This window comes from Microtus pennsylvanicus, chromosome 3 (assembly GCF_037038515.1).
Source record: "Microtus pennsylvanicus isolate mMicPen1 chromosome 3, mMicPen1.hap1, whole genome shotgun sequence".
NCBI lineage: Eukaryota > Metazoa > Chordata > Mammalia > Rodentia > Cricetidae > Microtus > Microtus pennsylvanicus.
Genome location: NC_134581.1, coordinates 32,528,608 through 32,555,297, shown reverse-complemented (window position 1 = coordinate 32,555,297; position 26,690 = coordinate 32,528,608). Strand labels below are relative to the sequence as shown.

The following is a 26,690-nucleotide window of genomic DNA, read 5'->3' as shown; positions in this document are numbered from 1 at the left end:
GTCACCTCCTGCAGCTCTCGTGTTCTCTGGGAAACTCAGCACTGTTTGTGTGCCTCAGATGGATGTCTGCCCCGGGATAGACATCCAGCGTCCCCTATACCCAGCTCTGGAATCTCTAACTAGGAAATAACCTTGTGAGAGGTTTACACTGGCCTGTACCTCATAATTTGGCCTCAGAATGAGGGGAGGGTCTGATATCCATTGTGTTTCAAGGACGGTGCCTGCATGTGGTCCCCAAGGACCCACCTGTGACACTTGGAGCCCAGAGTCAGCTTCGTCTCTGTCTCCCTGAGCTGCACTAGACATGTTCTTTGCCAGAAGCGTTCTCATGTAGTTTCTTCCTGCCTTTTTGAAGAAAACCCTGGAAGGAAGCCCCTCCTGAGGTGGGCAGTCCCCCCACAGACCCGGAAGCTGCTCCATCACCCAAGAGAAGCTCTTACTCCTCCATCCTGGAGCAGGACCTGGAGCCCCTCCCAGCCCTTCCCACTTTTTAGCCTCATAGCCATTTCTGACATCTTCCCTGTGCACACCAAGTCTCCACAGGGCTCTAAGGTCCCCCAGGATGAAGCCAGCCTCACCTGCAGGAGAAGACCTGTCACTCATGGGCAGCCAAGATGCAGTAGACACAGAACCGGATAAGGGAGTCAAAGAAGGAGGCTTTCCCAAAGAATCTAGGCAGTGCAGTCTAGGATGACATTTGCTATAGGGGAGAGAGATAGCGACAGAGAGGAGAGAGAGCTGGGAGCTGAGCCCCCAATCCAAGCTGATGAGCCCTGAATACCCAATCCCTGAGAACACAGTGAAGACAATGAGGAAGGAACCTGTAGAGCACATGATGCACGGGACTGCCAGAGTAGAGACAGCCGCCTACTCAATCCAGCAATGGCTTTCACTGCAACACACTGAGGATCACATGCTCAGGCTGGGCTCAGTCTGGGCTCAGAAGCTAAGTGCCGTGATTAGTTGGTGCTATCTGCTGCGGCCAGCGCCATGCAATGTATCATGTTAATACACGAGAACCCACCTTCAGCTCCCCATTTGTTCAGCTTAGTTGTTCAGTGCCATCTGCAGACTTCAGCTCGGCTCTCCCTTTCGTTTAGAGCTCCTCTGCTTGCCACACCCTGTTCCCTGGTTGGGAGGTTGTAGGGTCCTCTATAGGGCTCTCCTTATCCCCACCCACTGACTCTGAGGCTGGGCTGGGAGGAGTGACCAGGGCATTTCAACTACTTTGTCCCATGGCTGCACCTCAATCTCCACGGCTGGGCCAGGGGGTTGGCGTCATTGATGTCATCTGAGGGTATGCTCAGAGCGTCCTCACCACCACCCCTGCTCCCACAGGTTCCCTCATCCAGGTGCCCATGTCAGAAAAGGGCAAGATCACCAGGGGGCGCCTGGGATCGCTGTCCCTGAAGAAAGAGGGTGAGCGGCAGTGCTTCCTGTTCTCCAAGCACCTCATCATCTGCACCAGAGGCTCCGGAGGGAAACTGCACCTGACCAAGGTAAGGCCATGGAGAGGAGCTCCAGGCCTGGGGCTCCGGCACACTGGCTGCGCCCTCACTGCAGAACTGGGGATGAGGGTACAAGAGGCCACTGAAGCGATTAGGTGGGATTTTGTGAGTATGTGAGCACACGCCTGTACACGCGCGCGCACACACACGCACACACGCCGTGGCTAAGCCAAGGGTGGGAATGAGCAGAACATCCCCTGGTATCTTCTACTGGAGAAATCGTGGGAACTGGGAAGGTGGCATCAGACCCCAGAGACTCCGGCTACTGGTCAAGAGTTCCAACGAGCCCTTCAAGACCCAAGTGTGAGCATATGATTGTGCAAGTGTGTATGAGTGTGTCAGGGGGCTCTGTGTGAGGTATATGGATAGGGGTGTGGGGGAGAGTGGAGGTTCCCCTGCAACCTAGAATTAGAGCAACACATGACATCCTTCTCTGTCATCTCCAGGCAAAGATTCTCAGACACCCACTCCTCTATCCCAGGAAGCCTTCCTCGGGTCAGGTGGCCCTGGGAGGCTGCTGAACTGTTGTCCCCTCATGTGCCCTCTTGTAGGACAAGCTCAATGGCCTGAACTCATCCCAGTAGATAGAGGGGAGAAGCATCTCTGACCCCAGGGCTTTGCTCCTGCTGTGTACTCAACTGCACAGCCAGCTCCCCTCTTCTGTGGCGAGCCTCCTTCATGTCCTTGAGACCGGTTCAAGTGCAGATCTGCTGTGATGCCTGGGGCTCAAACCAAAACTCCTGCTCCCCAACACTGCTGGTCCCATTGCTCTGAACCCCAACAGGCCTCAACTCTGTCACACATGTGACCCTGCAAATGTCCTTGGCCTGTGTACACTTCATCAGTCAAACAAAGATAAATGTCCTCACAGAAACACTGCATGCAGGGTCTGGCAGAGAGCTGAGAGTGCCTGTGAATTTGCTATGCTGGTTACAAGGACCTTGTCTCTCTATGCTGCCATCTCTCCACGTACTCTGTCCATCCTGTGCGAGCAGATGGGATTTCAAATGTGAGCAGACAGCAGCTTGGAAAGGAAGGGCCAGAAGGTGCCCTTAATTAAGTGGGAGCATCAGGGAAACCTTCCTTTGGGGACCTGGAGGCCTGGTCCGTAGCCTCCCGTTGAGCTATTAGATCAAGCACTGGCTTCAGGGGAATCCCCTGCTCATGTTAACTTGTCAACAAATTAGCGGGTTGGCTGCACATGGAGAAATTAATATACAAATATTAAACACTCCAGTTCCAACCAAACTGGGTGTCAAGGGAAGCTTTCGGTAATTGTTAGTGCCAAGTTCCCCTCCAGATGTCTCTGTCCAGGTCAGGAGGGTCAGGTCTCCTGTCTCTCAGCTGTGGGGTGAGCACGGGCAGGTTGCACTGGAGACGCTACAGTGGTTTCTTGATCTAAGGCTGGAAGTTCATGATTTTAGGTTGGTTCTTTTTCTTTTATTTATTTTTGAGTTTTAAAGGGTTAGCCTGGGAGCTGGAGAGAGGACTCGGCAGTGAAGAACCCCTGCCGCTCTTCCAGATAACTCAAGTTTGGTTCTCAGTGCTCACATCAGCTAGCTCAGAACTGCCTGTAACCCCAGCTCCAAAAGATCTGACTTCCTCCTCTGGCCTTCTTGGACACCTGCATACATGTTACGCAAACACACATACACACAAATTAAAATAAAATGTATTTTAGGAATAGCTGCTAGAAAAGGACACAGGATCAGAGCACTGCTGTGTGGGTACCAGGCAGATCTCAGACAAGTCATGTGACCTCACTGAGCCTCAGTTTCCTTATCTGCATAACGGATATGAAAACACCTCCCAGGAATGCTGAGGGAGTCCCAGTGCCTGGTACAATACATTCTCAGTAACTTAAACAGTCATTGTAAATCCTATGGTAATGAGCTTGTCATATTACTGACAGCAAGGCCTCGAATAATGATTCCCGTGGCCTGTCCCTGCCCCAAGTATTCAATTCCTAGAATACCTCTGAGGCAGACACTATCACTTTCCCAGCTCACAGATAAAGGAAGTAAAACAAGCCAGTAAGGGAGTGCCAGCTGGGGTGTTGCTTGGTGGTAGAGCTCCGACCTAGAGTGCAGAAGGCCGTGGGTTCCAACCTCAGCACTGCAAATAAATAAGGGAATGTCAGAGCTGGGCTGGGGTGGGGAAGCTCTTAGGATTGGTAAGCCCAGTGAAATCACAGGGCAAGGCTACTGTTCAAAAGTCCTAGGAACTTCTCAAAGCCACTAAAGAAGGAAGCAAGAAGCAGACCCCAGGGCCTGGGAATCCCCTCCGATACTCTCCTCACAAGTGGCAGCCAATATAACACGAGACCATAATCCAGGCAGGTGGTTAAAAATAAATTCTGAGTTTCATAACAAAAAAGTGGGCAGCCTGCCCAGTATTTTTATATAAAGATCAGTCATGTGGCCCCGTCTATATTAGCATCAGTTATTGTAGGACAAACACTTAGTGCCTGCCCGTTGCTGTGGGTCAGGAGGTCAGGAGCAACTTCAAAGTGGTCTTGGCTCAGGGCTCGAGTTTGCAATAGCAATGTTTGTCAGGCCATAGTGCTCTAGGAGCTTACCCAACCGAGGTGGTCCATTCACAGGACTGTGGGCTAGAGGCCTCGGCTCTTCTCTCCCCACAACATGGCAGCCACTTCCCTTGAGACAGGTGGTCCAGGAGAGAGCCAGAGAGCAAGCCGGAGGCTGTGGTCCCCAGTGCTGCACACCTCCACTGCCATCTGATCCTTTTCATTCTGCTCTGATCACAGCCCAGCCACGCCTGGGGGGGGGGGTGCTTCCACTCAGCCACAGGTTCCCTTCTCAAGGGTGTCAAAGGGAGAGGTGCCCTGTCTTTATTTCTGATAACGGGAAGTGAGTTGTTGACCTGGGCCTGGGACGAGAGCCCTGAGGCTTTCTCTGGACCCCACTAAGAGCTGACATGTGACTTGAGCAACCACTTAACTTCTCTGACTTCATTTTAGAATCTATATAATGGGGTTAGCAATCCATATAATGGATCCATAAAGTTGGCCTGTTTCACCATTGCTAGCAGGAGGGGTTGCCCAAGAACAGAGGACTTCAAGGTTTTATAGCTTTCGGAGTATGGCGTAACTCAGAGATGCTGATGTGATGATAGGAAGCCAGACAGGACAGATTCTGGCTCGTCTGCCCACAGTTTGACCCCAGCCTTTACCAGGGGTGGTCTCCCTGATAAAATCTCATGTCGGCCACTTCTGTGGATCTGTAAAGGAAGCCAGCATCCTTTACTTAAAAGGCAAAATGCCCATTCGGCATATGCTACATACACACATGGACGTGGATGCGTGGATGCTTGGCAGCAATGCCCTTCCCACCCTGATGTTCTGGGACCCCTACTCTAGCACATGGACTCCTGCTGCTCTTTTTCAGAATGGAGTCATATCGCTCATCGACTGCACCTTAATGGAGGAACCAGAAAACGCAGAGGAGGAAGGTCAGTGTACAAGCTGCTTATTTCTGTGCATGCATACACACACACACACACACACACACACACATGCACACATAACACATGCATGCACACGCATGCACACATACACACACGCACACACATGCACACGCATATACACACACTCACACACATGTACACACATGCACACACATGCACACATACACACATGCACACATGCACACGCACACACACATTCATCAAGGTTGGCAGGAAGAGCAGATGATAGACCCTGACTCAGATGCAAAAAGACAGAGAACAACTCAGACCAGGGCAGACAGCTCACAATTGTGTGTCCCCAGAGAGGAGATCTTGACCGTGTGAACTTATTCTTTCCAGTAAACTCTCCAGAGTTTCAGGGCCTTGCATGTGTGGTGCCCTGCGTTTGATCCCCAGCACCAAAAAGAGAAAAGAAAACGAGAGTTAAATATCAGTAATAAAATACCTAGGACTTACTTTCCCAGTGGGGAGCTGTAAACCAAACTGAATGTTCAGCCCAGTCTATAAAAGTTTAGATGTCAATGTTGCTTGTCCCAGGTGTTAGCCAAAGGGCTGGGTTGTGCAGCCCCATCTAACCATGGCCTAGCTGCCTCCCTGCTAGGAGTCTTAACTGAGTCCTGGCTCAGAACCCACTGGTACAGTGAGGGCAGAGGATGTACTACTCCATAACTTGGGCTCTGAATCAAGAATCTGTGTGCCTGTAAATGACTTGGGTATGCCAGATTCTCTGTTCTCCCCTGTTCGAAATGGTGACTTTCACCTACCAAAAAAAAATCATAAAACACTATGACTCTAAAAGAAGCAGCCAGTGGCTTGGCATCCATCTACTTGTGTCTAAGTCAGGGACCAGAGAACCTTACCCAGCTCACAAGCCCCCACACTCACTCTGTTAACTTTATATTTTGTCGCTGGAAAAGCCAAAGGAACTGCTCCGGACATAGACCACTTGGATTTTAAGATCGGGGTGGAGCCAAAGGATTCCCCACCCTTCACAGTCATCCTGGTGGCCTCATCCAGGCAGGAGAAGGCAGCATGGACCAGTGACATCAGCCAGGTGAGCAGCACAGCCTGTTTCTCAGAGCACATTGTTGCTTCATGCTTGACTTTGTCGGGGACCTAGATGGACGGGGCATTAGCGGGATTGTTCTATTAGAGAAGACCAGGTCCATGGCCCCGGCCCAGATTGAGTAAGCCAATACATGCCATTTGCATGTGGTTTTAATCCCTTAAGCATGCCGGATTCTACTTCCTGCTCCCCAGACCTGTGAATGGCAAAGGTGTCTGCACGTCAGTCTCATCTCCAGGTGCATCGCCAGTGCACACACACAAAATGTCCTGGTGGTACCATCCAAAAATGTTAGATACAGAAGAGCTTGAGGAGAGAGCTTCACAGCCCAGAGACACTTGGGAACCTATTCCAGAGAACCAGGGCAGGCTCCTGAAGTCCAAGCCAGCATCACCTGCCAGAGAAAGATGGAGTTTTGTCCTTTGCCTGTTGCAAGCAGTAGCCGTTCCCCTTGTCCTACCCCCATTTCACCATTAAGCAGGAAGCCTTGGCTTCTCCTGGAAAGTCAGCAGCCCGTGACTTTGGGCACTGGAAGTACAGGAGGTGGGAAGTTGAGTTGAGTAACAGGGCTGTCAGCTGCTCCTGGCTTGTGCTTCAGAAGGCAAAGAGCAGTCCCATAAAGACGGGAGCCAGGTCCCAGGGTGTCTGCCTGTGGCCATCCTCTCTTCAGGGCTGTGCAGATGTATTAGGAGAGCCACTGGCAGCAGAAAGGGACAGCTATGGCTGGCTTTCCTCCCTGTGCCTCGGGAGGAGAGGGCAAGGTACCCAGTGTGCCTAGAGGGCCCCCCTCACCAGTTCCCTGCCTTCTTACCTCTGTGCCCTGCTTCAAAGCACGGTTTGACCTGAAGCACTGAAGAAAAAAAATAAAAAAGAGCTGAAAGAACATTCCAGATAAAGAATGATAGTAAAATACCAAGGATTTACTTTCATCTTGTGGAACTCTGAATTGAACTGAATGTTCAGGCAGTCCATAAAGTTGCAGGTCGAGGGGACGTCGGGTGGCTAGGCAATCTGCCCCCTCTCGGATCCACTGAGAACCAAGGCAGTATGGGATTGCACATAGTGTATAAATCTACTCTTGAGAGTTTCACCCCCCTCCAAAAAAAAAAAAAGCCAGCATCCCCTGGAGAAAATGGAGAGTTCAAACCCAGCCCTTTCCTGTCCACAGGGAGCCATAGTAATCAAAAGTGCTGGCTGTTCTCCTAAAGGGATCCACAGAGATCTTTGCCCTTAGCAACATTGCTGATGTCCCTGAGTAGGGGTCACCCAGCCCCTCCCCTTCAAAATCCATCCTGACAGCTTCCTGAGGTCCTCGGCTGGAGTTGCGGGCAGGATGAGAGTCTCTGCATGGTGGAGAAATCAGGTGGAAAACACAAATGGCAGAGACCTCCCCCTGTGTGTGTCCTCCGTTGGGGGCCTGGCTTTGACAGACAGAGCCTAGGAGACCTGTCGCCCACTGTCCCTGTCTTCTGCCTTCCACTTCGCAGTAGCCTTAGCACTGGCCTCCATTCACACACAACCTCAGAGCCATCTACTCTGTGATACGCTTGGAGCTCCCCAAAACCTTGGTCCAGGGGGGACCCCTCCACAGCAGAAATGTTAAGCCCAGGATAGAAAGCCGGAAGCTGAAAAGAGGCAGCCCCTCCTCTGAGATTAATTTTCTATATTTGGTTGGGTTTTGTTTTTGTTTTTGTTTGAGTCTCGCTACGTAGCCCAGGCTGGTCTCAAACATGCGATCCTCCTGTCTCCTAAGTGCACTCTCCATGTATAGACTAGAAATGTAGAAACCACCTCCAGCACCACAGCACTGGTACGGGGGGCAGGGGATTATTTACACAGAGCACACATGTATATCCACACTGCTACAGAGGCTTGCTAGGCAGCCTCCCAGAGAGCTCAGAGCATGGTGGGGCAACCTCATCCTTGACACTGGCCCCAAAGGATACAGCGCAGTGGCCAGAGCTGATGCATCTTCCTGGCAAACACCCAAGTAAAGCAGAGGTCGTTAAACCCATCTAGGAAGATAGGGAAACAGACTCAAGAAAGTCAAATCAGGCCCCCAAGGTCACTTGACTTCCAGAATTCAAATGATGCTGTGTTAGTCTTGCCCTTGCCTGGACAGTGTCCTTGAAGCCTGACAACCCTGTGTGCAGGCTGGGAGAGTTCCAGGTGGGTCCGGGATCCGGTACAGAGATGGAGTTCTGAGCCCCAGATCCCCTCTGTTTCCAGTGTGTGGATAATATCCGGTGCAATGGACTCATGATGAATGCATTTGAAGAAAACTCCAAGGTCACGGTGCCGCAGATGATCAAGTAAGTGCCCTTAACCTACCTGCACTCCAGAAGCTAAGCACCAGTCAGAGACAGCTAGCTAAGGCCTGAGCAGGTCAGCCCTGGGGCTCAATGGAGGGTTTCATGATGGACAGCTGGAATGTCTGTTTTATGTTTTTTCATGTAGCTTTTGCCCTGGTTGGTTGGCTTTGCACACTTTGCCTTTTTTTTTTAATTTAAATTTTTATTTATATGTTGGTTATTTTTTTTACATTGAGCTATTTAAAATATAATATTAGGAATGAAAATTTCACTTATCGTTTCTTAAGAATTTTTCTTCTAATTACAAAATAAATACATAAACATTTCAAAACTACACAAAAACCTAATGGCAGGCTGCAGCTGCCAGGCCAGTGCGTCTATTTGAGCAGTCTCTCAGGACAAGGGGCTAGTGTCCTGCTGGACACAGTTTTCCATCACTGCCACCGTGTAACCCAGCTTCCATAATCTGAGCAAAACATCTTTCCTCCAGTGACTCCCACCTGACAGGACTCCTCCCTCTCCCTCCTCCCCCAACCCTGCAGCACCTTGGCTATCTGGCTGCCATCTCAACTGTGAATCCCAAACCTGATAACATCACTAGATACCTCCCAGGACCCCACTGCCCACTGGCCTCTGTCTAGATGACTATGGCTGCTATATGATATGAATCTCTGCTATTCCCAGTGAGTGCCTTGGGACAGTGCATACCGCAGGACTTAGTATCTGAAAGATGCCAGACCCCCCCCCTTCACACTTGACACCAAGATAAAGGCAAGCACATGATGAGCCTACTGTATGCTGATGTTACATGTCTTCACAGTGAGAAGTCACTCTGCACATTGAGAGATTAATGAAAGAAAACCCTTTAATCGTAGCATGTGGTTCTGGCTAATGCCCAAAAGGGAACGAGCCTCCAACAGATTTTTAGTAGCCTATGTATGCCTTTAGTTTATTCATTCCAAATGCACAGTTATCCTCAAGTCTCTTTTAGGTCCCAATTGGAGGTTACACTTTGACAATTTAAACAGAGACAGGAGACTACAAGTCTGGCCGCTTGGGCAGGTGGGAGATCTACACAGCAAAGATATTTTCTCAAGTGCTTCAGTAGTGTTCTTTTTGAGTACTTGCTAACTGGGGTCATCTTGCTAACCTGGCAAGATTATGTTTTAAGGTGTGCCGGGTCATAATGACAGTTGTCACCTGTGTTGCCCACCTGAGTTGCCCCTTAGAGGTATGGTCTTTGATGGGAGAACGAGCCTAATGCCTGGCTGTAAGTTGGGGGGGGGGTATATCTTCTTTGAGATGGGAATGAAGCCTAATTGCAGATCAATGCTGGTGAACAAACATTGACCAAAGGGTTTTCCCAGCAATGCTAAACTTGAATTATCTCTAGCAAGTCTGGTTAGTGTAACACTTATCTTTGAAGTATTAGAGTAAATCCTTTATACCATCAGTTTTATTACCACGAGTTTCTCCTACACCACGGGGTAAGCAGAGACAGCTTCGGGTGCACCAGGTCCCTTAAACCTCTTTGAAACTTGTGGGCGATCATTCCCCTCACCTCTGCATTGCTGAGTGACCAGAGGGGAGAGCAGTGGGACCAGTAGGAAGAGCGTCCAGTGAACCAAGGAGACCCAGTGAAATGCCACTATGGGGAGTCAGGAGGGTGCCAGCCGACAGTTTGTGTGGTACCGGAAGGGTGCAGAGGATGGATATGGGCCTGATTCACTTGGCACAGTTGAAAAAGGCTTCCCTGAAAAAGGAACCCAGAGCTGACACTGAAGGCCAGTCATGGTTTGTTCAATCGAAAGGCATTCTGGGAAGAAGGAACGATGTGAGTGTTTGCACGAAGGCTTGCGAAATGATGACTAAGCCCATTGGGGTTGTGGGACTTAGACTGGCATGCAGGCAATAACCTGAGTGAGCTTTGTTCTCCAGGCACCTGATTCGACCAATTATCCCATAGGCTTTGGAGCAGACAGGCCAGGGATCAGATTAAGATGTTTCACCCTAGGGTTTGGGGGGTCCATTTGAAATACATATTAAGAAGCATGGATAGGAGTGCAGAAAAGGAGCAGGAGGTTAGGGCAGCCCCACATCAGCTGAGCTACAGAGTGCTCTTCTGCCCTGCCCCTCCCCCATGGCGTGTCAACCTTCCCTGCTACATAGACCAGAGTGAAAGTTAGATGAGGAGGCCTAACCTCCAGAAGGTGCTTGGGTTTGTGGTATACACTTGCCCTCTCCGAGATGTAAAACAGCACACACAACCGACCACAGCCGAGCATGTCAGTTAACCTAACCAACAGCTGTGATGTCATCTGCATGTAGGTGACCACCTTAAGACTTCATGAATATTGACCATCGCTTGCGCCTCATGTATCTTAAGCGTACCATGAATTTGACGCCCTTGCGGTCTGTTGATCCTTTTCCTGCTTTCATTCTACAAATGCTGTAGTTTATATGCGTATCTGCTACGTTCAGGAGATATTCCTCTACTTAATTTCACTTCTCATTTCTCTGAGCTTTATATAGCACAGTTAGTTTATTAACTAACATGGCAGTCTACACCATGTGGTGAAAGATGGGGCTGGTGAGGGATGCGGGACTCAGTTAGCAACGTTGCATCTGGCAAGCCATTGGGTTTTGTTCTGTAGGTGGTACGGTTGTACCCCAAGGGTATCAGCCCCAGCCCCTTGGTGGCACTCTGATAGAGCACTTGGGTAACAATGGTATCCGCTGGAAAAAGGCAATGGGCTAAGCTGGGGACTTGCTGCCAGCAAGTGTCTAAAATGATCCATGTCCTACAGCAAAGCTGAGTTAGAAGACTTTCCCTCTGTTTCTCTGAGATGGTCTCTTTTGTGTTGTTGTCTCTGGAAGCCTTGTGGTTTATTCTACATACTATGGGTTGAACCCATTTGTCCAGCTTCCCCTCTGGTCCATGCAGCAGGGAGGGAGGGCCGATGCAGCCAGGGAGAAGCGAGACAGAAGAGCAGTGGATAGCCAGTATTGAGGACTGCCATTTGTCTACACGCTACCCGAAACTGCTATTCCATCTCTCCACCTTCTAGATTCACCCCTGCTCATTGGAGACTCTAGGGGAAAGGCTCTTTATTGATATTTCAAATCTCCCATACTTCTAGATGAAGTATTTGGGAGCTGAATCTGGAGCCTCACACACGCTTGGCAAGTACTATACTGCCCAGCAAATCACCAGCTCTCCCCCCAAAAAACTTGCCTTGGAAATGGTACACACGAGAAAATGAGTCCATTTGCTCAGTTCCTCGGAGCTCTGTCTGTATCCTGGAGTGGGAAACACCCTCTGCAGAGCCAGTGAATTGAGAGCCAGGGCTTACTTACAGCTTCCTGTGTTCCGTGTACCATGCTAGGCCTCTTAATTGGTTCATCCAGTCCACGCTCGAGAAAGCTTTGTGGAAGGCCTTTTCCAGCTCACAGATGAAGAGACTAAGAAGTGAAGAATGGGTGTTGTCTAGGAAATAAGAGCCGAGCTGGCATCAAGCTATGTCCTTCACACTGCCCCCAAGGATGCCATTATGATTTGAATATGGTATCCCCCATTATTTCATGTGTTTCAATACTTAGTGCCCCACTGGTAACACTATTCTGAGAAACTGCAGAACCTTTAAAGGGCTGAACCCAGTTGGAGGAAGTGAATCCCTAGAGGGCAAAAGAGCTTGAGAGTTATAACCAGGCCCCACTTCTGGATTCATCCAGATGTAAGCTAGCAGTGCCATGACTCAGGCCACCACCCAGTCCCTTGCCTGTGGTGGCCTGAATATTTCTCTTCCCTTAAGTCACTGCTGTCACAGTAACCATTACTGGTATAAGCCTGTTCTCCTCTCAGCGGTCAGGAAACGTTGAACTCCTCTTTCTGTAGGTACTTTTTGCTCTGGGACTTCATTATGACAAGATTTTCAAGCTTACCCTTTCGATAGGAGCTTATATTTATTTGTTCATTTATACACTCCTCTAGTAACAGCCCACCAGAAACACAAGAGGTCTAAGACAGCTACTAGTTGCAAGTGAAAACAACTACAAAGATACAGCCTCCGGTGTATAGGGAACACAGGCATACGGCCCCCAGTGTATAGGGAACACAGGCATATGGACCCCAGTGTATAGGGAACACAGGCATACGGCCCCCAGTGTATAGGGAACACAGGCACCCGGCCTCCGGTTTATAGGGAACACAGGCATATGGACCCCAGTGTATAGGGAACGCAGGCATATGGACCCCAGTGTATAGGGAACGCAGGCATACGGCCCCCAGTGTATAGGGAACACAGGCACCCGGCCTCCAGTGTATAGGGAACGCAGGCATATGGCCCCCAGTGTATAGGGAACGCAGGCATACGGCTCCAGTGTATAGGGAACACAGGCATACGGCCTCCAGTATATAGCGAACGCAGGCATACGGCCCCCAGTGTATAGGGAACGCAGGCATACGGTCTCCAGTGTATAGGGAACGCGGGCATACGGCCTCCAGTATATAGCGAACGCAGGCATATGGCCCCCAGTGTATAGGGAACGCAGGCACACGGCCTCCAGTGTATAGGGAACGCAGGCCAATAAAAATAAGGAAGGAAAATCAAGTGAAGACTGCATCTCACTCTCAGATTTTTCAGTTGTCAAAAAAGAAACATGATTATGAATAACAAAACATAGCTTTAGAGTCATTGCTTAAGCTTCAATATTCCCCCACCCCGTTGCCCTTAAATTGAGTCTGATGTGATTCAGCATCCAGATAACACCGCAGGGTACAGTGGCCTTTGGGGCTGTTGATTCCCACCACGTCCAGAAGACACCATTGATGCTGGGTTCATACAGTTTCCATGCACAGCTCCTTCCTCAGTCCTCTAGTCCCCTGTGGCCTGGGTGATGACTCTTATCCTCACATCCTGGCAGCCCAGAGAGGAGTTTGGAATGTCCTAGAAAAGGCCGTGGGTAGGTCTTGCCTGGGACAGATTCCCACCGATACTGTGATCACCTTGGCCAGAAGCAAAGGCATCAGTGAGTCCAACTCAGCTACCAGACAGGCGCTGAAGACTTCTTTTTCCACCAGCGGGTTGAAAGTGTGGCTGATACTAATGCTCAAGGAGTAACCAAGGTGAGGTCAAGGTAGAATGGCCTATGCTACAAAAGCTAGGAAGATGGAAGAAACACACACTCCTGAACTGCCTGCTCATACTGGCCTGTAAGTTAGAAGTTCGTGATGAGAGGCTTCACAAGGCCAGCTTCGTCAGTAGTAGCTGTGGGAGCTAGGAGGAGAGAGGTCTCAATAGGTCAGCTGCACTGAAGACTTTCTAGGCCAAGAGGTTTTAAAATGACTACTGGTTAGTGTGCAGCCAAAAGGCAGAATTTTCACATTTAGTAAAAAAAAAAAAAAAAGGAGGGGGCAGGGTTGGGGGGAACCAAGCATGGCACACAACATCGCCCCAGCACTTGAGACAGAAGGATTTTTAAACTCTACACAAGGAAACACTGTCCCAAACTAGGAAGGTAAAGGAAGACATGGGGAAGGGAAGAGGAAAAACATATGGGGGACATCACATTCTGCTATCCGTTATCTCGAGGGGCTTAAGTCCTTGCTTGGTTCTCCATTTGCAACTGTCCCTGAGGAGTTACCTATGACTACAGAGAGAGTCTGGTGGAAAGGGATCGTTCTAGAAAGGTTTCAGAGTTCTTCGATTGAGTGTCCCCGGGGTGTTACATCTGGGATACCTCTTTGCCCTTAGTCTGAAGAGCAGAGATCACAACAGTAGTATACTGGACTTCAAGACAAGGATAGAAAGAGCTGCCATCCCCTTCTGCTGGAGGACAGGCTTGTCCCTCACGGTCCTTCTCTGAAATGTGTACCCTTCATGGGTCCTGAATTGACACAGTGATGTCATCCAGCTTCTCATTGAGCAGACCAGGTTTCTGTGGAAAACCTAGAGAAAAACTAGTCTCCAAACTCCAGAGATACCTCCAGGCAGCCCAAACAACAGCTGATCTCCTGGTTTCTCTTCACTCAGAACACTGGAATTTCCCTTTTATCTTTTCCCACACCCCGTATTACCTTTTTTCTTTCACTGTGTAGCCCTGACTGGTCTAAAACTTACTATGTAGACCACTGCCCTTGAATTCAGAGAGATCTGCCTCACTGCTTCCCAAGTGCTGATGTTAAAGTGTGTACCACCTCACCTGGCCCGATTTTTTATTTTTTTTAATTGAGATAATTCATACAGCATAAATTTCTCTACTTTAAAATGTACAAGTCAGTAGATTTAAGAGTACTCACTATGTTGTAAAGCTGGTTCCAGCTCCTACTTCTAAGACACTATCGTCACCACTCAGCAAGGAAAGAGATGGTAGACGTGTGGACAGTGGGAACCAATGCACCCACCCAGCAACTGACATTCACCAGACTGCTTCCTGTTACTGATTTGTCTGTACTGTGCCTTTCTATAAATGGAATGATAGCATAAGTGGCCTGTTTCATTTAACGGAATGTCTTCAGGGCTTATCCGTGTTGTAGTGTGTGTGTTGGTATTTCATTTCTTTTCGTGGCTGAGTAACATCACACTGTATTTTATTTGTCCATTCATCTGCTGGTAGACATCCTGGGGTTGTCTCCAATCTGCTCTATTATGAACAACACCACTGTAAACATAAATATGCATATTCTATGTGAATAGAATTCTTGTGTGCTGGGAATTGGGAAACACGTTTTTAAAAGCTTGTTATGCTTTTGGGGATTGGTGCTGTATAGTGAAGGGTTTTAGAAACCTGGGTGAAAGAGTTTCAGCTGTTTCTTAGTGTTATCCTTCTGAAGTCTCCCGTGACCATTTAGTACAACTGTTTCTAACTGGGAGGTGCGGGGTGCCCTGGGGTAGCCCCAGCCCTCATCTGGTGAAGAGATGCCATGGGCCCAAACAACCTTAGACATACACCATCTTTTCCTGCTCCCTTGGTCTTCAGGACCAATGCTTCCTTATATCATGCTGATGTTGACATCTGTGCACATGTCACCTCTTCCTGCTCCCTCCCTCCACAGGTCCGATGCCTCCTTATATTGTGATGATGTTGACATCCGCTTCAGCAAAACCATGAATTCCTGCAAAGTGCTGCAGATCCGGTACGCCAGTGTGGAGCGGCTGCTGGAGCGGCTGACAGACCTTCGCTTCCTGAGTATCGACTTCCTCAACACCTTCCTGCATTCCTACCGTGTCTTCACCACTGCTGTGGTGGTCCTAGACAAGCTAATCACCATCTACAAGAAACCCATCAGTGCCATCCCCGCCAGGTGCATGCATGTCCCGTGCCATCAGCATCTACAAGAATGCCTGGGTTCTGGCAAGATGACTTAGTGGGTAAAGGTACCTGCTGCCAAGCCTGACAACCTAAGCTCCACTGGAAACAGCATGACGGAAGGAGGGAACTCACTCCTGCAAGATGTCCTCTGACTTCCACGTTCACTCTATGACCTGAACATCCCCAGACATACACACGCGCGTAGGCACACGCTCTCTCTCTCTCTCTCTCTCTCTCTCTCTCTCTCTCTCTCTCTCTCTCTCTCTCTCTCTCTCTCTCTCTCTCTCTCACACACACACACACACACACACAAATACTTAATATTTTTAAAGAAATCCCATCAGCACCATTCCATAGTAAGTGCACCCCCTCCCCAAACCACAGATCTTCCAGGCCAAAGAGATCCCATGAGAAGAGGCTGTCCCCAAAGCAAGGTGTGGTGGCACACAGCATTCCCAGAACACAGAGAGAGTACCTTCCAAGTTTGTTTTTTCCAAAGGAAACTGGACATGGTGTTACAAGCCTATAACCCCAAGGCTCTGAAGCTATGGGTTGGAAAAGCAGAAGCACCAGGTCATCCTCAGCCATACAACCTGTTAGAGGTCTGTTTGGAAGGACTCCATTCTCTAGGGAGGGATCACTCTGCTCTCCCTCCCTTCCCCAAAGTCCAGAGACCCTAGAGGCCTGGCCTTTACAGAAAGATGGAAGGATGGAAGGAAGAGAGATAGGCAGGAAGGTACACCTGCTCTATGTATACCCATCATTCTTTGAAGAGAAGGGGAGTCCTTTACAGTATGTTCAAGGTACAAGCCTCAGTGGACAGGATCCTTTAGTCACCTTGACTTTGAGGCCATCTTTCTGTGCCTTCTTCACTGAAGCTCAGCTCTCCAGTGCATAAGGTAGGGGCCCAGCAAGGCCAAGAGACTTTCCACAAGTCTGGCTGAGATGGTCTTCAATGCAGGCCTGGCCTTGGGATTCCTAAGTGCACTTCCAACCTCTTGAAACCCAGTGGATACACAAAATCTCCCAGGTGCCATGGCTTAGACATTGGGTTTAGAGCCAGAGGCGTTAGATGAGTCACTGCCTTTCCCTAAGCCTCTGCTTCCTCAGCCACAAAGCATCCCTTAGGACCACTGTGTGGACAAGGGCAGAACTTGCAGGTAAGAGAAACCTCGTGTGGATGGATAAAGACTCTACAAAGGCCGCCGTCAGGAGGCTTAGTACCTCAGGAAGGAGGCAAAGGTAGCAACCTCAGATAGAAGTACCCCACCACCACCAATCATCCAGCCTATTCAAACCCTGTGGATATAGACATTTGTCCCCAAGCCCTTTAATCACAACCCTGTGCAGGGACCTGAAGAAGAATGTTATAAAGTAATCCCACACTAGATCAGAATTGAGTATAACAGAGGGTTCTTTATTCAGGGATAGACTCACAGATCACAGTCCTCTGCATGAGCGGGGAGCAGGAACCAAATTGGAGGGGGGGGCGGGGGCGAGCTTTATGGCTGCATTTATATTATAACAGATCACGCCCAAGTAGGCTGTAATCTTAAAGGCCATTGGCTGAAGGAGTTCCCACAGCAGGGACCTACCCCTAGCATCAGGGATCATGTACATAAGGGAGACACTGCTGTCAGTCCCCCTGAGCCTTGTAGGAAGCAGGCCATGTGGGCAAGCCTACACCAACAGTTCTTTCTCCTTCTTGCCTTCCCTCCCCACAGGTCACTGGAGCTCCTGTTTGCCAGTGGCCAGAACAACAAGCTTCTGTACGGAGAGCCCCCCAAGTCACCTCGTGCCACACGCAAGTTCTCCTCACCACCACCCTTGTCTATCAATACATCATCCCCAAGCCGCCGACGGAAGCTGTCTCTCAACATCCCCATCATCACAGGCGGCAAGGCGCTGGACCTGGCAGCACTCAGCTGCAGCTCCAACGGCTTTACCAGCATGCACTCACCCATGTCTCCCTTCAGCAAGTCCGCGCTGGACTTCAGCAAGTCCACAATGGACTTCAGCAAGTCCACGCTGGACACCAGCAAGTCCACGATGGACTTCAGCAAGTCCGCACTGGATATCAGCAAATCTGCGCTAGACTTCAGCAAGTCCACGCTGGATATCAGCAAGTCCACGCTGGACACCAGCAAGTCCACCATGGACTTCAGCAAGTCCACGCTGGATATCAGCAAGTCCACACTGGACACCAGTAAGTCCATGATGGACTTTAGCAAGTCCACACGGGATATCAGCAAGTCCACGGTGGACTTCAGCAAGTCCACACTGGACATCAGCAAGTCCACACTGGACACCAGCAAGTCCACGCTGGATATCAGCAAGTCCACGCTGGATATCAGCAAGTCCACGTTGGACACCAGCAAGCTCTGTATGACCAGCAGTTTCACCAACAAGACTACTGATGAAACTGATAGAACCACAACCACTACCACGACTCCCACCCCAATCCCCACCCCAACCCAGACCCCCACCCTGACCTCAAACCCAACCGCAACCCCAACCCGTACCCCAACTCAGACCCCAGCCCAAACCCCAACCCAGACCCCAAATCTGACCTCAAACCCAGCCCCAACCCCAACCCGGACCCCAATCCAGACCCCTACCCCAGCCTCAACCCCAACCCGGACCCCAATCCAAACCCCTACCCCAGCCCAAACCCCTACCCGGACCCCAACCCAGACCCCAAACCGGACCCCAACCCAGACCACAACTCCAGCCTCAACCCCAACCCATACCCCAACCCCAGCTCCAACCCCAACCCGGACCCCAACCCAGACCTCAACCCCAGCTTCAGCTCCAACTGCAACTCCAGAGAAGCCTGAGGAGTCCTCAGCCCTAAACAAGCAGAGTGAGTAGATACGTGAGCAGAACCACCCACCCCATTAGCACTCATCACAGTAAGACTTGGTTGGGCTGGGCGGCCTCTGTTGTACAGGATACAAGCAGTACAGACCTGTAGCTGGACTGGGCGGCCTCTGTTGTACAGGACACAGGCAGTGCAGACCCGTAGCCATGGAGAGGAGATAGGTTGCCAAGATGAGGACAGAAGAAGCTCCCGTGATATCATCACACTTTATATGAGTCTCGGCCAGAGTTCTCAGATTTGACCTTCATTCTCCCTACCACAGTACCATCCTGCTTGCTCTGTTGCCATTGACTCCTGCCCTCAGGGTTTGCAGTCTAGCTTGGGGCCAGACTGAACACTGAATAGGCACATTTGAAAGGTGCTAGAAGAGGGCAAAGGATAGACTAGAGGCACCATCAGGAGAGTTGGAGAAGGCTTCCTAATGGGTCAATTGGATTTTATGTTCGCCAATAGAAAGAGAGGACATTCTAGAAAAAAAATAATGAAATGTAAAATGTTGAAGAATAAGAAAGGTGTTGTATGCTCTGGAAAGAGCTCAGCACATCTGGAGCACAGAGGTGGAAGCAGTGGCCCACGATGCTGCTGGAGCATCCAGCGCCTTCCTATCTACAGCCCCTCTGGGCCATTCTAGAAGGGTCCCATTGATTCTGTGTTATCTCAGATCAGACCATATGCTAGGAGACACCAGCATAGTCTTGCCATGTGTTCGTGTGTGTGTCCGTCTGTCTGTCTATGTGTTTGTGCCTGTGACTGTACGTGTGTCTGTGTGTATACATGTGTGTATATACACATACTTGATCACAAGCCTTTGAAAAGGAGGCGTAATTAGAAAGAAGAGAAGCCACACAAGGTTTCATCGTTAAGAGACATCCCCATAGTACATGCTACACATAGGTAATGTGTGGTGACTCACACAACTAAAAATTGATAACCAAGATAACAGCTTGCCAGAGAACCTAAATACCATTCAGTGTGTGTAATGTATTAGATCTTAGACAGTGTGAGGCTCAGAATTCTGTCAAGCACAAACCTGCAGGGAGATTCCATTGCTACTTCATGGAAGGAATGTGGCCCCAGTCAGTCCTACAAAGCCACCTCATACCAGAGTTCTTGACGAGTGACCCAGGGATCCCTGGTCTGTCTAACTATGCACTTCTGTGAGCTGGGTGGGTGCATTTTCTAAAGAGACCTTTGGCTTCCAGTTGGTTTTTTAAACAGGCTCAAGTGTGCTCACCTTCTAGTTGGGGAAACTGAGACCCAGAGCAGTTAAGTCCCCTCCGTCAAGGCTCTAGGAAGATGGCTCAGTTGGTAAGGTGCTTGCCACACAAGCATGAAGACCTGTACTTATTAATCTCTAGTACCTACATGAGAAAGCCAGGCTCAGAGGGACACCCCTATAATCCCAGTGCTGAGCAGGCAGAGCCAGAAAGCTAGCTCCGTAAGGCTCTTTTGACAGCTACTCTAACTGAATTAGTGAGCTACTGGTTCAGTGAGACACCCTGTCTCAAAAAAGATTAAGTGGAGCACAATTAAGGAAGGCACAAGATGTCAACTTCTGACTTACACACACCGGTACACACGCACATACCTGAACATGCACGTGTGCACACACACATACCTCTTTTAGCAAAAACTCACACTTTCCAGAGAGAATGTAAGCCCTGACTCTCCCATGATTGGAGACTAATACTTATTTCAGACCAGAAGCAAGAGATGAGCTAGAAAACAAGACTGGCCTTGGCAAATCAGGCAGGTGGGTACCCAAGATATCTTACCAAAAGCAGAAACACCTTTCTACTCGGTGTGGTCCATTGCTCAGCCACATGAGCATCACCAGAAGCTTAGAAATGCAGATAATCAGGACTGGAGATGTAGCTCAGTTGATAGTGCTGCTGTCTCCAATTGATAACAATGACTTGCAAAGGAAAAACCAGTTTTCACCACCCGGTAGTAGATGGCCAACACAAAATGAACTCAGTGGCATTTTTGGAGTTTTCTTTTGTCTCCTAATGTCTATCCCATAATGTCTTGGTTTATATATTATGTTTTTCAGTTCTGTGCTTTTATGGAATTTCTGTGTGTTCTAGTATATGTGTCTCTGAATCTAGATGTTTGTTTTCTTGTGGTTTTTCTTTGGCCCTTTTTTTTCTGTTTTTTTTTTTTTCTGTTCTGATTATTGCTGCTGCTGCTGCTGCTGCTGCTGTTGTTGTTAATATGTCTGTTTCCTAATGAGAGAGAGGAAGGGTGTGATTTGAGTGAGTAAGGAGGTAGGGAGGATATAAGAGGAATTAGGAGGAACCTAAATCATAACATATTGTATGAAAAATCTATTTTCAATTAAACGAGAGAGAGAGAGAGGGTACCTGCCTAGCACAGACTCACAGATTCAATACCCAGTACTATATACAATCTGCTATGGTTGTGCAAACCTGTAGTCCCAGGACTCAGAGGGCAGGTGCAAGAGAATCAGAAGTTCGCTGGGCAGTGGTGGCTCACGCCTTTAATCCTAGCACTCAGGAGGCAGAGGCAGGAGGATCTCTGTGAGTTCTAGGCCAGCCTGGTCTACAGAGCAAGTTCAGGACAGGCTCCAAAGCTACAGAGAAACCCTGCCTCGAAAAAACAAAAATAAAAGGAGAGAAAGAAAATCAGAAATTCAAGGTCATCATTAGCTACGTAGCAAGTTCAAGGCTAGCCTGTGCCACATGAGATCCTTTCTTTTAAAAAAAAAATGAAGGAAAGAAAGACTTCCTTGTTCCACGTAGAGAGGAGCTGTGTTACAGCCTGCCCCTCGTGCCTACCGCTGACAATTGAACCCAAGACCTTAAGCATGCTAAGCTAAACAAGCGCTCTACCATTAGGCCACACAGCCTGCATTCTAACAGGAACCTAGGTGTTCCCATTACGTTTTCGGAATTCCTGGTAAAGAAAAAGAAGTCTTGGAGAGTCACACCGCTGATGAGCGTGTGGAAGGTTATGATAAGCCTACAACAACTAGACTATTCAGCTGTCTTCATCCGGGTGCCAGGCCCTTGTAATTTACTCCACTTTACTTTGATGAATTATAGATGTGGGTTCTCTGATCGATGAATAATTGAGAAGAGCATGAGTCTTTCTGTTCCCCCAGGCTCAGAAGTCCCCGTGAAAGAAGAATCTGATGTGGACCAGAATCAGAGTGACGAGGGCGACGCTGAGGCATCACCTACGAAATCTCCATCAACACCAAAATCAGTCAAAAGCAAAAACTCTTCAGGTACCACTCCTCAGCATGGAGCTGCAGGTGGATGTCCAGGGGAGGAGAGGGCTGCAGGTCAGGTCAAGAGGAGGCACGCTGGTATTGCCTTATGTTTTATGAGTGACTCCTGAGGACAGTGACTATTCTATTTCATAACCCCCAGGGATAGGAGAGATGTGGTTGCTGAGACATTGGCTGAGCAGGCCCTGATCTTGACTTTGTGAAGTCACCCCAACTTAGGCAGGAATGCATTGCCTAGCAGTGACCCAGCAGCACTCGTATGTGGGAGAGCTCAAGTCAGACATGTTTCCTGGCATCCCATGTTTCTGGCTGTGTGGTGGGCTCTTTCATCCTTCCAATATACATGAAGAGAACCTAGATTGCTCTTATCTTTCAGATAAGGAAAGCAAAGCTGGGGTGTAGCTCAGTAGTAGAGTGCTCCCTGACATAGATATGGTTCTGTGTTCTATCCCCACCATCACAGGCAAGGGAAGGCTCCAGAAAATAGTGGCATTGCCCACTCATGTTTCTGACTCACAATTCTGCAGGATTCTTGAACAGCCTACCTACCTTTCTCATCCTCATAAAGACTACTGTACCCCCAGGAGGACTGTGGGACACCCAACGGTGGAAAAGAACTCAGGGGCCTCCTCAGGACAGTCTTTCTGTTTCCCAAGGAAGGAACCTTACTATTTCCAAGCTCGCCAAATATGAGGCAGCTCAAATCTCAGAATCCCCTGCTTTCCAAGTCTGGGAAGAACCAAATAAGGCACAAGGCTTTAGAGGAAAGGTACCTGAGCACCCTGCAGCCCTGCCTGGCTTCTTACACAGCAGTAGATCCCTGGAGAGCCCATTTTTAGAAACAGGCATTGAGGCCCAGGGGGGAAGTGATGCCTGTCATCCTAGCACCTGAGACAATTGAGAGACTGAGGCAGGGAAATGGGGAGTGCCAAACCAGCCTGGCCTAGAGAAAGTTCAATACAGCCTGGGCAGCTTACTGAGAGCTGTCTTTGACCTAGAAGCAGTCAGAGAGAGAGAGAGAGAGAGAGAGAGAGAGAGAGAGAGAGAGAGAGAGAGAGAGAATACTATCTCAGAGAGACAGACAGACAGAGGCAAAGAGATAAAGGCAAAAGAGAGTTGATCTCAGAAAGAAGGGAAGGAGACATCTCAAAGAAGGAAAGGAGGAAAAGGGAAGGGAAGGAAAAAGAAGGGAAAGAAAGGGAAGAAGTTAGCTTAGAGTCTTTAAAGCAAGCCAGTTACCCCTCAGGCTCTAGAATCCTGTAAGATGAAGCCAAAGGGTTCTGGAGTTGACCGCACAGCTCATTGTCATCATTACCATCAGCAGGTCTCCATGTTTATACAGCTTTTTGAACTTTTTTCTGCAATCTCCTTTTTATGATTACCTTTGGACATATCTGTACTGTCCAGAGGAGATCCCTGAGGCTCCAGAGTTGAAGGAACTTTCCCATAGTTGCACAGCCAGTGAGAGGTGGGAGAATTTCAACCCAGGTAGAAGATCAAGTGCAATATCATCTCAGTCCCACCATGCCCATAACCCTGTCAATATAAATTGTAACCATTAGACCCAGTACCCTGAAAGCAGACAGCTCATGATGCTTTGGGCCCAGAAAAGCCAAGAATTGACAAGTCTTAGAAATAGAAAGGTGCTCCCAACCTTCTAAGCAGCAAAAGGCTAGCTGGGCCTTCCTTCCCTGAGGTAATATTCTCTAGGACTATTGTGGCATCACTCTTACAGGGAACAGAACCTCACATACACACACACACACACACACACACACAGTACCCCCTGAGCCCCTCTCCATCCCTGGGCATAGAGGAAGAGCTTCCAGTCTTGAGGTTGGGCTGTGTGAATGTCTGCCAACCTAAAGGACTGAGGAATGGCTAAGGATCAGCTCCCTCCTCTCCACAGAATTCCCACTCTTTAACTTCAACAATGGAGTCGTGATGACCTCATGTCGTGAACTGGACAATAACCGCAGCGCCCTCTCAGCTTCCTCTGCCTTTGCCATAGCCACGGCGGGAGCCAACGAGGGCACCCCAACCAAGGAGAAGTATCAGTATCGCAGGATGTCCTTGGCCACCACAGGTGTGTGGACGTCTCTGCTTATGGGTACCCCCTTTCTCCATGGTTCTGTGGCACGGGTGACAGCCACAGGCATGAGACCTTCCCTTCCTCAAGTGTTTGATGCACATTGCAGAAGCCACGGTGGGTCCTTCTACAGTTCCTCTGGAGAGCTCCCTGCTCCAGGAAGCTATCCTGACTCACTGGACATGAAGCCTTGCTTTCTGTTATTTGCCCTGTTGATCCTTCCTCTCGTGGAGGCTGGAATGGAGCCCCTTTTTCGGCACCAGCTAGGCTCTGCACACCCAGGCCTGGAGCCAGGGCCACTGTTTGTTTAGTATGCGGTCTGTTCCCACGTCCTATCATCAATGGAGTAAAGTCTTAGCTGGGTTGCTTGTCAACCTCAACCCCTAGAAGGATGGCCTAAGGGTTATCCTTACACACACACACACACACACACACACACACACACACACATCCCGCCCCTAGATTTACCCTCTCGTCTATCCACTTTGACCTGTTGTTACCCACTTCCTCCCACTCTTCCTGCAGGCCCTGCCAGTGCTGGCCTGCCATCCTGGAGTCCCATTCTCCCTCCCCAGTCCCCTTTGATCCTTGGCCAAATTCTACTCACAGCAAAGAACGCCAACCGAGAGAGCCCTCGGCACCCACTTCCACAGCAACGGTTCCACACCAAAGGTTAGAAGGGGGGTTCCTGGAGAGCTCTGGTCTCGGGTACCCTGTATACTCTCATTGGTGGGAGCTTCCTGAACCTTCTAAATGAAGCAGGTATGAAAGAGGTTGGGTGCTGAAGAACTGCATCCCCTGAGGCTTCGTGGCCTCTCATTTGGGTCTGAACTCAGTTAAGTGTCCCCTCCAAGGCTCTCTGACAAACCATGTCTGCTAAGCAAGCTCCCCCTCCTGTCCTTCTCTCCCCCTACCTCTAGCACTGCCAGGGTTTCCCCCTGACCAGAGAAATGGCGACAAGGAGTTTGTGATCCGCAGAGCTGCCACCAACCGTGTGCTGAATGTGCTCCGCCACTGGGTCTCCAAGCACTCTCAGGTGGGTGGGACCGAGCTCCAGGAACAATTGTTTCCCAGTGGCTGGAAGTGATAGCAGACAATGTAGTAGGTCAACAGCAGGAAGGGGATCCCATTTTGCCAGGAGGACCTGCTCAGGTTCCCTGGGAAAGGAAAACAAGGACCGTCAAGAAGACAAGGGGCCTGTTTGGCCACCTGTCTGCAAGGACAGTAGGCTTGGGCCTCCCTAACTTAGGGGTACAACAGCTAGGGGGTGGTCTTGGTCTTGTCCCAGTGCCCTGTGCCTAGGAGGCTTGAAGCCCCACTTGTGGCCTTGCTGGAAGTAGTGACAAGACAAGAAAAGCAGGCAACCACAGTGGGCAGAAATAGAAACTCCCTCCTTCAGCCTGGCCTCAGAGTACTGCAGGAAAGTCTGGTGACTGTAGCCAGAGCTACCTGCCCGTCTTCCTACAGGACTTTGAAAGCAACAGTAAACTCAAAAGCAAGGTGATCAGCTTCCTGGAAGAGGTCATGCATGATCCAGAGCTGCTGACACAGGAGCGAAAGGCAGCGGCCAACATTATCAGGTAAGAGCTGCATAGTCCTCCTGCTAGAATGACCTTCTAGGACAGGGTCCTGCCCTTTACCTCCACAGTAGCCAGACTGGGCAGGTCTTCCTGCTAGGATGACCTTCTAGGACAGGGTCCTGCCCTTTACCTCCACAGTAGCCAGACTGGCCAGGAGTTTATCGGGGTAAGTATAAGCCCCAGATGTCTGGGAGCCAAGTCCCTTGCTCTAGAGTCAAGCATGGGTGCTCTGTGTACTTACCCCTCTTCTCCCCACCCCTCACCAGACCTTGATGGAGGTAGGCTTGCAGTTCGGTTGGTAGAGTACTTACATAGGCCTGGGTTCAATCTCTAGTACCATATAAGCTGAGTTTGGTGGCGCATGTCTGTGATTCCATCTCTCAGGCTGTAATCTCAACACTTGGAAGGCAGAAGTCTGAGAAGTTCAAAATCATCCTTGGCTACATAGTAAGCCAGCCTAGACTACATGAGACCCTGTTGGGGCTGGGGGCATGTACTCCTTCTCCATATATGTCCATGGCTATTAATACCTGTCCAGCATGTGCTATCCAATGTGATAGGTACTAGCTAAATACAACGTTTTAAATATCAGTGAACTAAAATTGAATACAATAAAATAGTGTCCCTCAGTCCCCAGAGCTTCAGGGCCAGAGGCTCCTAGCTTAGACAGCACAGGCCAGCCCATCTCCTCACTACAGAGAGTTCTACTGAATGATGCTCACAGGCATTCAAGGAATGTCTGTTGGCTTAAACTCAGTTAAATTGTCTGTCCTCAGACCTGTGTTGAGCATGATCCATAACCTGCCTCTTCTAGCAGAGGTCAGGGTTCAGACAGTCCAACATCTGAGCTACCTCAGGCAGTGATTCATTGTTGACCAGAAAACGGCCCTTAGCCAAATCTCATTTTCTCCTATTTAAAATGAATGAACAATGCTGACTTCAAGGATGTGGTAAGGCTCAGGCAAGGTGGTGCATGTGACTTCTGCAGGTTCTCAGAAGGTAAATGGCATAGATGCACCGGCACCCTACCTCCTGCTCTCATCCTTCCACCTAGACTGGCTTCTCCAGAGGCTGGGGAGGTTTCTCCTCCTCATGTCCAGCAAGCCAATTCTACACCCCAGGCATTGCATCTGCCTCAGGACTTTCTCCCAAATCCAGCTGAGGCATTTTCTACTTAGACCCCGAGTCTCCAGCCCCTCTCCTA

The 26,690-nt window shown here is 49.5% G+C and overlaps 1 protein-coding gene across 2 annotated transcripts in view; it reads left to right on the top strand.

Annotated features, from left to right (window-relative positions):
- The window catches only part of Rasgrf1 (Ras protein specific guanine nucleotide releasing factor 1), a 110,000-nt gene that overhangs the window by 58,891 nt on the left and 24,419 nt on the right, over window positions 1–26,690 (top strand). For both annotated transcript variants that reach the window (XM_075965023.1, XM_075965021.1), the window contains 11 exons: window positions 1,339–1,499; window positions 4,916–4,979; window positions 5,912–6,048; window positions 8,290–8,372; window positions 15,427–15,675; window positions 17,408–18,546; window positions 21,689–21,814; window positions 23,727–23,903; window positions 24,432–24,578; window positions 24,827–24,942; window positions 25,374–25,486. In XM_075965023.1, the coding sequence (XP_075821138.1) occupies window positions 1,339–1,499; window positions 4,916–4,979; window positions 5,912–6,048; window positions 8,290–8,372; window positions 15,427–15,675; window positions 17,408–18,546; window positions 21,689–21,814; window positions 23,727–23,903; window positions 24,432–24,578; window positions 24,827–24,942; window positions 25,374–25,486 (2,512 nt within the window). The remainder of the gene's footprint in view (window positions 1–1,338; window positions 1,500–4,915; window positions 4,980–5,911; window positions 6,049–8,289; window positions 8,373–15,426; window positions 15,676–17,407; window positions 18,547–21,688; window positions 21,815–23,726; window positions 23,904–24,431; window positions 24,579–24,826; window positions 24,943–25,373; window positions 25,487–26,690) is intronic.